Consider the following 14,574-nt stretch of genomic DNA (forward strand, 5'->3'; position numbering starts at 1 on the left):
TAAATCTCTTAAGAAACTCCCTTCAGCTCAACAATAAAAAAAATAAAGGCTCCAAGAAATTGGAAAAGAACTCTACTTTCTTTGCTGCAAATCAAGCTCCTATCATTTTTCTATTAATAAATATCTTCTCTTGCAATATGAACCTAGCTAGAGTCTTTGACCATTCATATACCTTATAGAATTCTATTATTCCTGATTTCTTAGCCTCTTCACGAATGCTAAGACATTTTTTCAAATGCCCGTTTGAAGTCTCCTTTCCATACCCAAGCAACCACAGATATTTTAGGCCTACTTCAAATAGGCAACTAACCTACCTAGTTTAAGAGTACAACTGTGCTCTCTCAGGTTATTTAATACACAATTAAAATGTAGCCCCACATTCTTTATGGACTGAATCCCAATTGTTTGAGGTAATGGCATTCCTCTTCTGTTGCTTCCTGCATTTTTGAAATCTAAAGAAGAATACCAAGCTGGGGCCAAGTGCCAGACAATTTTTCAGTGGCTGCTGCCAAGGTCAGGAGTCAATAATTAATTTTGATGTGACTGGTCCAAGGAACTACTTTTTGGAAAATGCTGTCACAAACTCTCCTCGGGCAATTTTTCCCAATAATTCCAATTTTAATCTGCCCCGTTATATCTTTATCACTGTGGCTTTATTTCTTAATAAAGCAATTCAGATAGTCCTCCACTTGCAACAGTTCATTTAGTGACCATTCGAAGTTGCAAAGGCACTGAAAATGACTTACGATGGTTTTTCACTCTTCCAACCTTTGCAGCATACCCATGATCACATGATGAAAATTGAGATGCTTGGCAACTGACTCATATTTATGACTTCAGGGTCCTGGGTCATGCGATCATCTTGTGCAACCTTCCAACAAAGTCAATGGAAAAGCCAGATTCACTTAACAACAATGTTACTAACTTAATAACTGCAGTTATTCACTTAACAGTGTCAAGAAAGGTCGCAAAATGGGACAAAACTCCCTTAACAAATGTCTCACTTAGCAACAGAAATTTTGGGCTCAATTGTGGTCATAAGTCAAGGACTACCTATAGATGTGTACACGAAAGTCAGTCTCATTGATCTAAAGAAGTTTATTTCCAAAGAAGCAGATACAATTAGTTGTAATCCACTTTAAGATCAATGATTGAAAACCTAATTATGAATCTGACTCATCATCATCTTGAACTAGATCTTTAAAACGAATACCATAGTACAATTCTAGAATATATATCAGCTCAGGAACCCCACTTATTTCAGTGAAATGTACTCCTAGGTATAAATATTTCAGCCTACCTTGCCAGTTGTTTTATCCAGTTCCGAGTTTAATCATTTGTGATAGAGGGGAGGGGGATGTTGGTCACTATTTTTTGGCCCATAAGCATGTGTAGAATAGTAATGGCTGCACTACTTGTGATCCTAAAGAGGCTTCACAGGGACTCTACTAAAATTAATTCTTTATAATGGTTTTGTACAATCTCAGGCATATGCAAACTAATCTGAACAGATGTTTCATTGAAACTAATAGAACTTGCATTTAGTAATACTGCTTAAGCATCACCAAGTGATGGCCCCACTGTTTTTATTGCTTCTATTTCTGTGCCTTTAGCAGCAGATAATATTCCTGAAGAAAAGTAACGCCTTTAAAGGCATGAGGAAACAGCAGGATTTGATTTTTAGTTGGTAAATTTGTTGCTAGGTTACAATACACTTACTAAGTTGGTGGAATGTGAGACACTATTCCTTTAAGATTATTAGATCTGGAAATGAATATCTAAAAGAGATGTTAATAGGGAAAATCAATGTGTAACATACCCATGCAGGTTTCATGGGTCAATGTTCTACCCCTATTCTGTTAAATGCAAACTGCGTTTCAAGGTCTAGTAGAATATTTGGTGACCTTAATGTCAAATTACATAAGGCAAATCCCATCCTGTTGTGCAACATGAAGACATTGCCAACCACAGATGAAGGACATCGTTACTGTGCCAAATTGTGAGAGAACCATCATATTTTGCAACTGGGAGCTGGGGAAGAAAAAGTGGTACCACTTTCAATTCTCATCCTTTGATTGGACAATAATTACTTGTTAGATACACACTATCTCTACAGGACACCATCTTAAGATACCTTTTGTGAACTGAAGATGTCCATACTTGCCATTATATTGAAACGAATTTTAAAAAATCATAGTAATCAATACATGTTCAAAGCAATCACAATGTGGTCTCTGTTGAAATGAAGTACAAGGGGTGTCAAGTTATTTTATAAAGATAGGGCAACATTTGCAAATCATTGTTGCCAATGTCATTTATTTTTTATATAAAATAATAATATTCCTTGATCCTCTTAAGGACTGTTGGAAGGAATATTCTTCTGGGTTCAGTTTCAAGTGGGGGAAAAAGACACTGGAAACATGGCTGTTTGGAAAGATGGCTTTAATGGTGGACAGTATCACATGCCTTGATGTTGGGTGAAGAAAGAAAAAGGGGCGAGATGCTGAGAGTGCCCTGGTTTTATGCCCTCTCTGGGCCCTACCATAGTGTTTCCTGTTCCTGTGTAAGAAACACACACTGATTGATGGTCAGACTCCCAGGAGGTGGGAGTCTGACCATCAATCTTTGTAGCTAAAGTCTGTCTCCCAGGCTTTGTTGAGCCTTGCTGGCTGATGCAATCTCCCCAGGTGCCATGTGGTGAGTTCTGTTCTAGAAGGGTAGAGGGCTAATCCTATCTTTGTTATGTAGAATGGATTGGCTCAGGCCTTAATGGGCCATTAGCAAAGGTGGGGGGCTGAGTTTCTGCCTCCCTTTTAGGGGAAATATTCTGCCATTTTAATATTTCCTAAAATATTTCATTTTTCTAGGAGAGGGGTGGGTGCTAACTTCCTACAGGATCAAAACAAATATAAACCTTAATCTACAGTTTTCCTATCACATCACATTACAGGTCAAACTGTATGATTATTTGTTTCTTTAAGAATTTATTTGCACAAATAATGTCCCATTACTTTTGGTTCTAAAATTATGGAAGATACTGAAATGTCTATGGACTTTCAAGTGCCACAGTATCATAAATAAATTGCAAAATAATTCTTACTACCATTTCATGAAATTTTATATAATTAGGATTATCTATATTTGAAAATTGTTGCATATTAATCACTTAGGCAATTGTAAAAATATAAGAGGGAATGGTTTTCCAGTTTCATGGTATATCTTCCTTATTTATCATATGGAAAATTGTTATCCTGCATTACAGTTAACAAGAATTCTAGGGTGGGGAATGTCCAAGAAGAGAGACTTCTTTGCTGTTGTCCCCACTCTTTGGGACATTCTTCTCCCAGAAGTGAGGCAGCCTACTCCCCCTCCCCCCAAAATGCTTTAAGACTTAGTTCTGTTGACTTGCTCAGCTCTCAGCTATCCCCTGAAGCTCCTTCCCCAGCCCTTTTCATTTTGAACTTTAACTATTCCTGTTTTTATTTATTCTTTATATTTACAGATAGTTTTAATGTTTTTTTGTGCAATGCCTGAGTCACTCTATGAGGAAGATGGATATTTTTAAAATATGATAAATAAATTATAGGGAAATTGTCAGCTAGCCTGACAAGGCTCCAATGGGGGAACATCACAGTGGAGGTGGTTGATTGACTAACAACAGATCCCACCTCCCCCCCATCCACATCTTTAATTGGATTGTAATATTTGGCTTGTTTTAACTTATTTATGTTTTGTGTGTGTGTGTGAATGTATATATGTATATATATATGTGTGTGTGTAAATATGTATGATACATATATAAAATTTATTGGCTGCCCATCTTACCACAGAGTAACTCTGGGTGATTTACAATATACTGTAAACCACCCAGAGTTACCCTGCGGTAAGATGGGCAGCCATTAAATTTTATAAATAAATAAATGTTGTCATTGATACCACTAGGATTTCAAAAAAGAAAAAGCTGAAGTTGCTTTGTGCAGGTGCTTTTCTTTAGAATTGTAGTTGCTCCTGTCTCCATATGCTGAAACCTCCTATGCACCATTAAATGTTTAAAGTCTCCTAGCATCAAGGCATTTAATCTAATTAAACTGGTATATGCAGTATATATATTTAAGTTTCTAGGGCAAGCTCAGACTGTATTTGGCCATTGAGCAGGCTGAGCTGCATATTTACTCTCCTAGGAACACCACCCCCAAATAGCATTGGTGTTGTCTGTGGCTTCTTCCATTTGCTTCAACCTTCCTAAGCAACTTTGGGAGCTCTGAGATGGAGCAGCAGCTTATTAGTTACTCCGAGATGCCGATTACTGGAAGGGCAAGACGAGCAGCACAGCATCCAGTGCTCTTGGGGATGGGCTAATATTGAGGTGTTTAGGGAAGACAGGTGAGGTACCAGTTCCAAAGGGGCTTTCCTGGCCACCCACCAGGTCCGGGTAAAATTGATGCATGTATGTATTCGCTTTTGTTTAGTCTTGACAAAACTTCAACAGGCTTCTATAGCCCTCTAATGCCTTCTCCATACTAGATAGTTTCTTGAACATCAGTACTGTAGGTGGGAGGGGTAGATATGGCGGGAGCAGGGGGCCATATCGTGTTAGGGGAATGCGCACTCGCTGTCTACGAGCGGTGGCGTGCTCCGGCCCCCAAGGCTCTACTCGCTCCTCAGGTTGCATAGACCCTCAGGACCCAGGCCTTCGGCTGATGCTGTGCAATGCCAGGTCCGTAGTAAATAAAGCCCCCCTCATCTGTGATCTTGTTCAGGAGGGGGGTGCGGACCTGGCAGGTATTACGGAGACCTGGTTGGGCCAGGAGGGGGGGGTTCCCCTCGTTGAAATGTGCCCGCCAGGTTTCCAAGCATTCCATCAGCCGAGGTCACAGGGGAGGGGCGGGGGGGTAGCGGTTATCATTAAAGAAGGTCTGAGACCGAGGGAGGCCACTGTTCCTCAGACGGCCGGCTGTGAATCCCTTTTTGTGAAATGGGGTCATGGGGTTCAGATGGGTTTGCTGATCACGTACCTGGCTCCCTGCCACGTGGCAACAGCCCTGCCCGAGCTACTCAACGTCATCGCCGCGGTGGCGGTTGATACCCCTAAGCTTATGGTTATGGGGGATTTCAACCTGCCGTCCGTGGGTGAGACGTCAGAGATGGCTCGGGAGTTCATGGCTTCCATGACAGCTATGGACCTGACCCAGTTAATTCATGGCCCTACCCACACAGGGGGAAACACGCTGGATCTGGTTTTTGTCTCTGGACAGTGGTTGAGGGATCTTGATATAGGGGATATAGTTACTGAACCCTTGTCATGGTCAGATCACTCTCTCCTTCGTCTCGACTTTCAAACCGCTGCACCCCGCCGCAGGGAGGCGGAGCCGGTCAGATGGTTCCGCCCCAGGCGCCTGATGGAACCTGACAGATTCCAGACGGAGCTTGGGCCATTTCCTGAGGTTCTGGCACACGCCTCGACTGGAGACCTGGTGGCCGCCTGGGATAGGGCGGCTGCTGGTGCTCTGGATCGGGTCGTGCCTTTGCGGCCTCTGACCCGGCGCCGATCTCAATTGGCTCCTTGGTTTACCGAGGAGCTGAGGGAGTTGAAGCGCCGGAAAAGACACCTAGAGAGTAGTTGGAGGGCCAGTCTTCTTGAATCTGACCGGACACTAGTAAGATCCCACATTAGGAATTACTTAGTGGCGATAAAAGCAGCGAAATGTAGTTATTTTGCTGCTCTTATTGCGTCATCAGATAATCGCCCGGCCGCCCTCTTTAGGGTGACCCGCTCCCTGCTCCACCAGGAAGCGCGGGAGGACCCCTTGGAGGGTAGAGCCGAGGATTTTGTTCAGTATCTGTATGACAAAATCACTCAGATTCGGGAAGATTTGGACTCCGACTGGGTAGTCTCAGGGGGAGAGACAGGGGCAGGTCTTGAGAATGTTATCTGGGATGAGTTTGATCCTGTGACCCCTGAGGACGTGGACAGGATTCTGGGTAGACTGAACGCGACCACTTGTTTATTGGACCCGTGTCCTTCCTGGTTAGTACTGGCTTCCCGGGAAGTGACACGAGGCTGGCTCCAGGGGATTATAAACGCTTCGCTGAGTGAGGGTGACTTTCCCGCCGCCTTGAAAGAGGCGGTGGTGAGGCCTCTCCTCAAGAAGCCTTCCCTGGACCCGGCAATGTTGGTAAATTATCGTCCGGTCTCCAATCTTCGCTTTGTTGCGAAGGTTGTTGAGAGTGTGGTCGCGCAACAGCTCCCCCAGCACCTGGATGAAACGACGTATCTGGATCCGTTCCAGTCGGGCTTCAGGCCCGGGTACAGCACGGAAACGGCATTGGTCGCGTTGGTTGATGATCTCTGGAGGGCTCGGGACAGGGGGTGCTCCTCTGTCCTGGTCCTGTTAGATCTCTCAGCGGCTTTTGATACCATCGACCATGGTATCATGCTGCACCGGTTGGAAGAGTTGGGGGTGGGAGGCACTGTGTTGCGGTGGTTCTCCTCCTTTCTCTCTGACCGGTCGCAGTCTGTGTTGACAGGGGGACAGAGGTCGACCCCGAGGCCCCTCATATGTGGGGTGCCGCAAGGGTCGGTCCTCTCGCCTCTCCTGTTCAACATTTATGTGAAGCCGCTGGGCGAGATCATCCGTGGTTTCGGGGTGGAGTACCATCAGTACGCTGACGACACCCAGCTGTACATCTCCACCCCGGATCACCCCAACGATGCCCTTGAAGTGATGTCCCGGTGCCTGGAGGCCGTACGGATCTGGATGGGGAGGAACAGGCTCAGGCTCAACCCATCCAAGACTGAGTGGCTGTGGTTTCCGACGTCCCGATATAGTCAGTTGACGCCATCACTGACTATTGGGGGCGAATCATTGGCCCCCACGGAGAGGGCTCGCAACTTGGGCGTCCTCCTGGACTCACGGCTGTCTTTAGAAGAGCACTTGACGGCCGTGACCGGGAGGATTTTTCATCAGGTTCGCCTGATTCGCCAGTTGCGTCCCTTTCTGGATCGGGACTCTTTACGCACGGTCACTCATGCCCTTGTCACCTCCCGCCTGGACTATTGCAACGCTCTCTACATGGGGCTCCCCTTGAGGAGCACCCGGAGGCTCCAACTGGCGCAGAGTGCGGCCGCGCGGGTGGTAATGGGAGCGACATGGCGTTCCCATGTAACACCTCTCCTGCGCGAGCTGCACTGGCTCCCGGTGGTCTTCCGGGTGCGCTTCAAGGTTTTGGTTACCACCTTTAAAGCGCTCCATGGCTTAGGACCCGGGTACTTGCGGGACCGCCTACTACCACCAATAGCCTCCCACCGGCCGGTACGCTCCCATAGAGAGGGGCTCCTCCGGGTGCCGTCAGCCAAACAATGCCGACTGGCGGCCCCCAGGGGGAGAGCCTTCTCTGTGGGGGCACCTACTATCTGGAACGAGCTCCCCCCAGAGATACGGAGGATCCCGGATCTGCGCACCTTCCGCCGCGCCTTAAAGACCTTACTATTTCACCAGGCCGGCCTGGCCTAATTTTCCCCCTCTTTTATAAAAGATTTTTAAAATTTTAAATATTTTTTAGTATTTATATATTCAATTTTAAATTGGTTTTAAAAGTTTGGGGTTTTAAATTTGTCGGGGCCAAAATTATTTAATTTGATTTTATTCTATTTTTTAAATTTTGTATTGTATGTGTTTTTATTGTTTGGCTGTGCACCGCCCTGAGTCCTTCGGGAGTAGGGCGGTATAGAAATCTAATAAATAAAATAAATAAATAAATAAATAGATGCTGACACAGGACTTGGTCCATTTCACATCCTTCAAAGCTGAGAATGCAGCATCTTCACTTCCAGCTGCATCCTGAGGCTTCCCCATCCAACTGGGTAGTTCCAGTCCTCTAACTAATGCATTGCCAGGATCATTGCCGGAACACGAAAGCAGGAGCTAAAGCCCTTCATCAAAGCCCTCAATGTTGTCCTTATCCAGCCTTCCCATTTAAGGCTGCAACCTCCGTCTTGCCAGCCAATAGCCAGGGCGGTCGGAGAGGCCGCGAGTGGCAGCTTTTCTCATTCATAGATTTCTGCAATGGATGCGTTGCTTCTCGCCGTCCAAGCCTTTTCAGGATCATGATTAATTCAGAGACAGATGTCCATCAGGACAAATGCATTCTTTTCTCCTTCTTCCACCACTCTCTGTCTCTCTCTCTCTCTCTCCCTCCCTCCCTCCCTCCAATAAATGATGACGTTACTTGTTGAAGTTTCTTTGGAAATAGCCGGAAGTGAATTTTTAAAAGGGGGATGCACCCCAAGTCCGGTCGCACAATGGCTAAGACACTTGAGCTTGTCGATCAGAACGGTCGGTAGTTCGGCGGTTCGAATCCCTAGTACAAGTCTCCTGCGTGAGAAGGGGGTTGGACTAGATGACCTCCAAGGTCCCTTCCATCTCTGGTACTGTTACCTGTAACTTCCCTCACTCCAACACTGCGGGGAGCAGCGAGATGCGGTGGAAGGAATCCCCTCCGCACGCTCCGCCGGGCTCTTTCCCTACCCAGTCACCCGCGTTTCCTCCCTCCCTCCCTCCTATTGATCCCGGAGGATGGGAAGGCGGCATCCCAACCGACGATCGATCCGGCATAGCCGCGCCAACCCTCTGTGCCCCTCGCCAGTTTGCCACTCCTTCGACCCGAGGACTAACCCGGGCAACGAGGGACGCGCCTCGCTCCTGCGCCAATCGGACACTGGGATCGGGGCAGCATATGGCAGGATAGGGCTGCCGGGTCTCCACCCATCGCGGTGTGATGCGACGCTCCGGCCAGCCAACCCGAGCCGAGCGTCCCCGCCTTAAGGCAGTTGATCCTGCCAGCCAGAGCGAGCCGGTAAAGGAGCAACTCGCCGCGATATTGCGCCAGCCGTGTCCGAGAGCGCTGCCCAGATCGCTCGCTCGCTCTCTCTCTCCCCCATCCGATCCTCCCGCCGTGTCGCGTCTCTCGCCGGCACGGGAGCACCTGTCACGGACAGAATGGAAGGCGCGAAGGAGAGCCGCTCCGGTTTCCTGCCGCCTTTCAAGCACTTCGCCACGCAGGCTATCCACGTGGGGCAAGAACCCGAACAATGGAGCTCGCTGGCCGTGGTGCCCCCCATTTCTCTCGCGACCACCTTCAAGCAGCGGGCGCCCGGGCAGCACAACGTGAGTGAGGAGGGAGGTGGGAGGTGGGGTGGGGGGAGGCTGACCGGCGGTGCCCGAGGATGGGGGTGGGAGGAAGGCGAGAGGCACTTTTTTTCTCCCTTTTGTCCGCCTGTGGTTGAAGCCGCAGAGACTTGCGACATCTCGAAAGCACCTTCTGTGGATTACAAATCGTGAGGTGTTTTTTTTTTTTCCCCCTGGCCAACGCATCGCTGAAGCACCCTCCTGCCTGAAGCGCCTGCATCTTTTCCTCTTAAGGGGAATTGCACAATATGTGCTCCCGGAGTAGCTGCCGTCCGGATCTCTTCTCAAGCCTCTGACACTAGTTTCCTAAAGCTATATTTTCGGTCCCTGTTCTTGCCATCTTCCTCAGAAGGCTGCAGCGTTTTTTGTTTTGTTTTTTAAATGAGGGAAGGAGGAACATATGCTTGAGGCCTCTTACATTATGGCTCACAAAAAAATACAGGGTCATAGTTGCCCATTCTAAAGAATGATAGAACAACTAAGAAAGAAAAATGATGGGGAAGTGTAAAATGTTAATGATAGAAGCTCCTCTGGTCATTTTTGTCATGTCACTGGGCAGTCTAAAGGCCAAAATAGAGGGGGGGGGAGGAGAGGAAATGTAATAGCCCTGATATGTGTCTGCTTTCAGTTAGTCTTTTTGGTGTTCCTGATAAAAATGAGCAATCTGTTTCCTTCTCCAATACTGGAGCCTCACTGTAAAAAACAATATTTCCAGAGTTCAGGACAAAAATACCATTCATTAATTCAAAGTACAGGCCGGCAGAAACAGCATCCTAACAACAGGAATTGTTGTTAGTGGGACATTACGCAGAATACTGGATGGAATGCAGTAGCTATCTGCTAAAGATGCTGTAATTTTTGTTTTCTGTGGCCTCTTCCAGTTCTATAATTGTCTAGGAATAAAATACCTCCTGACATTTGACATGTACACGTTTAAAGAGAAGACTAAATTGAGAATCCAGTATGGAAACCAGGGAGAAAGAGGTTAATTTTGCCAAACAACAAAGAGAGAGGATGTGTCTCAATTGCATGTGGGATTTGTTTCAAAATAAAATCCCCTAAGTGTGGTCTATGGGTGGTTTTCCTTTTTTGGAATTGACACTCCTTGTCCATATGGCAATTTTTTTCAGACTTTTGCAATCTAGAACGTGCCCTATTAGTTTCCCAACTCCTGCATGCTTGAAAAAAAAAAATCTACTAGAGAAATAAGTTAGACTTTCAAGGCAGGGGAAGTTGGACTTTCAGCTGCCTTTTACTGAGGTTAAAATCCGGATGCCTACTTGGATTTGCAGCTGGTATATTTGCACAGCTAAGTCTGGCCTGCTAACTGCATTCATTCTTGGAGATCTTAGAACTGCTCACTGTAACACATGCTTGAATTATATCCCATTTCAAATCCTGCTCTGCTTTTCAGATGCATTCAGCTGAACCTGACTACTGCAGACTACTGGCCTCTGACCAATTATAGGAGCATGTAACTCTTATGTAACAACTCTTATCCATTTCTGTAGAGAGTTTAAAGGAGTTACTATGACCTTTAAGATCTGATTTGGGAACCAGCTCTTCAAGAAGCCATATATTTACATTTGTATCTGCTGAGGTTTAAATTTCTCTTGTGAAGATCTTCTCTGACTCATATTAATCAGCAATATATTTGATGAAACCATGGGGGGGAAAAACTCAGATCTTATTGGTGGTATCTAGACTTATTCCCTGTTTGTTTGCTTGGTAGATATACAACATTTTCAAAATACAATCTAAATTTTCTTTAGATTGACTTTGATGTCCAAGATGGCTTGTTTTAGACATTTTAAATGATGGGATTTTTTTCCTTCTAAAGTTCATTCCCAGTTCCATGTTATAAAAATCATAGTGAAACTTTCAACTCACTATATAAATGATATTTGCATTTGTCCAATTAAAATATTTAATCGGTGTTGAATTTCTGGAATCTGATTATAGTTCTGAGTAATTTTGAAGGAAATGCTCACTCACTTTAACTCAGAAAACACTTAAGGGCAGGGCAAAACATACTTGCTTTGCTATTCTCTCTATTTACTACAACATGAACATTACATAAATAAGTGGCAACCATCCCAAATACTGTTTTAGTTAATCACATGGCCAAAATATCATGTTCGGTAAAAGTAGCATGGCAATTATTTTAAAGCTTTTACATGACCAAACCCCTTTTCTTGGTTTTTCTACAGCAATTTAAGACATGCTTAGTGTCCAAGAAGACATTTAATGCATAACTAGTTAATCTATGAATGTTTATCCAGGAAGGTGCTGTTAAAGCTGAAACTGAAGAACAGTAAAAAAGAAACTTTCCATGACATTTCTGCATTTTTATGTACACTAATACCTTATTACCTTAATTTTTTTCTGCCTCCTGCCTAATTTGCAACAAATTTCATTGTTACAGTTTTGCGGAAGATGGATTGAGGCTTGTGAATAAACAATTCTGATGCAAGAATGATTGTAGAGATAATTTATATAGCTATTATGCAGGAAACAACATAGAGATAGATACAAAGATCAACTATGCAGCTTTTTTTTTCATCAGTAGCCAAGTAAGCGAGTTGGCTTAAATTAGAAAAGTACAAGAAGTTTCTTTGCTCATTTTGGCTGAAAATGCCGTTTTAGCCCACTTGCTTAACATTATCTTGCAAAGTAGACTAATATGCATGAGGTTTATGAGTTTATTGCTTTTGCTTTTTAAATAGAGGACATGAGGAAAAGCATTTGTGCATTTAAGACACCCCTTTTGCTTATTTATTTATTTACTTACAAGACTTACATGGCTCCCTATCTCATACAATGACTCTAGAAGGTTCATAACAATCCATAACAAGTTCAAAATTAATATATCCTTCTTGTATGATATGTGAACACAACCATTGTGGCTTAGTCAATAAGCTCTGTAAAAACAAGCAATGGCTTAATGATGCAGGAATCCAAGTAAGGGTAGGGTATTCTTGACATTTGAGTAACCTAACATTGAACCCTTAAAGAAGGCTGCTCATCCATCATCTCTAACTCAGATCAATTGTGGATTCATTTGTCCAAAAATATTTTTAGTTCTCAAAACTTAATTCACATATATCAGGGGTGTCAAACTGGATTTCTTTGAGGGCATTATGGTTGTATAGTTGTCCTCTGTGGGCTGGCCAGGGGGAGAGAAGGGAAATGGGACGAATGCTTCCTGCAGGACCTTGCCGCCAAAATGGGGCATGAGGCAGTGTGTGTGGATGCAGGCAGCCCCCCTGGACATCCTCCTGCAACACCCTGCCGGCCAAAATTGTGTGCGGAGGGCATGGGCAGCTTCCCCCGTGCCCCATTTTTGGCCTGGATGGCCTCCTGCAGCACCCTACCAGCCAAAATAGGGCATGGGGAAGTTGCAGGAGCCCCCCCCATGCCCCATTTTGGCTGGCAGGGTGCTTCAGGAAGCTGTCCAGGCCAAAAACAGGAAGCAGGGGGTGTAGGTGCCCCCCCCCTTGCACCATTTTTGCTAGCAGAGGCACTGCGGGCCAGTCTTTTGATATTTCCAGACTGGCCCCATGGGCCAGATCTAAGCACCCCACAGGTCGGATTTGGGTCGCGGGCTTTGAGTTTGACACCCCTGACATACATGATTGGAGTTCTTAAGTAAATTGGTGCGTGGAATATTCAGTAAACTTTTATAAACTTGCACCCAAATTGCACCAATGTCTGGTAAAGAAGTTTGACGTTCTTTGTTCTCTTTTTCTTAGGGCTTTGAATATAGCCGCTGTGGAAATCCTACCCGTGACTGCTTGGAAAAAGCTGTGGCAGCACTAGATGGTGGCAAACACTGTGAGCTATCAATATTTCTAATATGAATAGTAATGATTATATTCTTGTATGAATATTAGCTTCCTAGGAAAGCAACATAAATTTGAAACCTAGATGTAATCGCCTCTAACATTGTGCAGGAGCATCATTTCATTTTATCTGTTTTGTTAAACCAAGTAGAAACCTTGTTCTGAGATATTGATATCTGTATCCATGTCTCCAGACTTATTATAATGGCTAAAATGCTTGGTTGTACTTAAATCTCTTGAGTCAATTTATGGGGCAAAGCTTCTATTCTTATCCAACAGGCATTCAGAGTCACAAGTGATAGTACCTATTCGCTGTAATGTTTAAATATATGATTTTTTTTTTATTAATTGATCAAATTTCATTTGCTTTTCTTTTTACTTCAGGTTTAGCATATGCTTCTGGATTAGCAGCAACTCTGAACATTGCACACTTACTGAAGGCAGGAGATACTGTTATTTGTACAGATGATGTCTATGGCGGTAAGAAGTATAGCGGCATGTGTTTTAAGCATTTTTGGATGGTAATTCTTTGGTTGGTGCACCAAAGGGATTTAAACAAATTTACTTAAGTCTGACATAATGGTGATTGCATTATGAAGAAAAGCTTCATGATGAACAGCCACAATAGTTCAATTATCAGCAGTGGAGATGTTTTTATCACTTCAGATGCAATATATTTTAGACCAGGGATCCCCAATCCCTAGGCCACAGCCCACTACTGGTTTGTGGCCCATTCAGAATTGGGCTGCACTGGTTGTGGCTGAGCGTGCATGCATGCACAGCTTCATGCGTGTGAGTGGCAGCGCTGGCGCATGCAGCACCACTTGCGCAAGCAGCAGGCACATGCAGCCCCCCCCTCACATGAGCGGCATGCACCTGCCACTCACACAAATGAAGCTGTGCACAACCCTAATCCTCGCACAAAACCACCATCCTTTCTCCTCCCCCACCTTTCCAGGCCATCAACCCGGAAAGGTTGGGAAAAGCTATTTTAGACAGAGGGATTTGCCCAGTCAGTTGTAGATATCAATAGATGGTCTTGTAGTTTGCCCTTAAGTTTCACCAAATTCATGAATGGCCACTATTTATCCCTTTTTATGTTGCTTATATGCTTATAAGCTACAGTAGAATCTAACCTAACTTAAATTTTACTGGGAATTTACAGTAAGAAGTCTTGTATTTGATTTACTTGCTTATCTAATCCTTCTCTAGACTGTAAAACGATGGTTTGTGTTTCTCTTCCAACTAAAAGGGGAGCTGGTTTGGATGACAGGTGGAAACCATTTTTTTGCTGGTTTGTTTGAATTACTGGGGAAAAAAACCCACTGTTTTTGAATAAAGGAAGAGAAAACGCCATGAATCCAGAGTATATGTAATAAAAAGCATGTTTGGCATTGCTGCTTGAGAGCAATTTTGCTTTTGTTACGTGTAATTTTTTTTTGGAGGGGAGTGGAATTACTGAAAACATTTGTGGCAATATATTTACATGCTGTTGAATCCAAAAATGCTGATCTTTCAACTAACCTAGGTGTGAGAAATCTACT

General features: G+C 44.5%; 1 protein-coding gene across 1 annotated transcript in view; it reads left to right on the plus strand.

Moving 5' to 3' along the window:
- The first annotated feature begins 8,798 nt into the window (after positions 1 to 8,798).
- The window catches only part of CTH (cystathionine gamma-lyase), a 28,638-nt gene continuing 22,862 nt past the window's right edge, over positions 8,799 to 14,574 (plus strand). The window contains exons 1-3 of the mRNA XM_034433205.3: positions 8,799 to 9,167; positions 12,941 to 13,022; positions 13,415 to 13,510. Coding sequence (XP_034289096.1) covers positions 9,000 to 9,167; positions 12,941 to 13,022; positions 13,415 to 13,510 — 346 coding nt within the window. The 5' untranslated portion in view covers positions 8,799 to 8,999. The remainder of the gene's footprint in view (positions 9,168 to 12,940; positions 13,023 to 13,414; positions 13,511 to 14,574) is intronic.

Source organism: Pantherophis guttatus, chromosome 3 (genome assembly GCF_059756535.1).
Source record: "Pantherophis guttatus breed Tessera chromosome 3, ASM5975653v1, whole genome shotgun sequence".
Lineage (NCBI taxonomy): Eukaryota > Metazoa > Chordata > Lepidosauria > Squamata > Colubridae > Pantherophis > Pantherophis guttatus.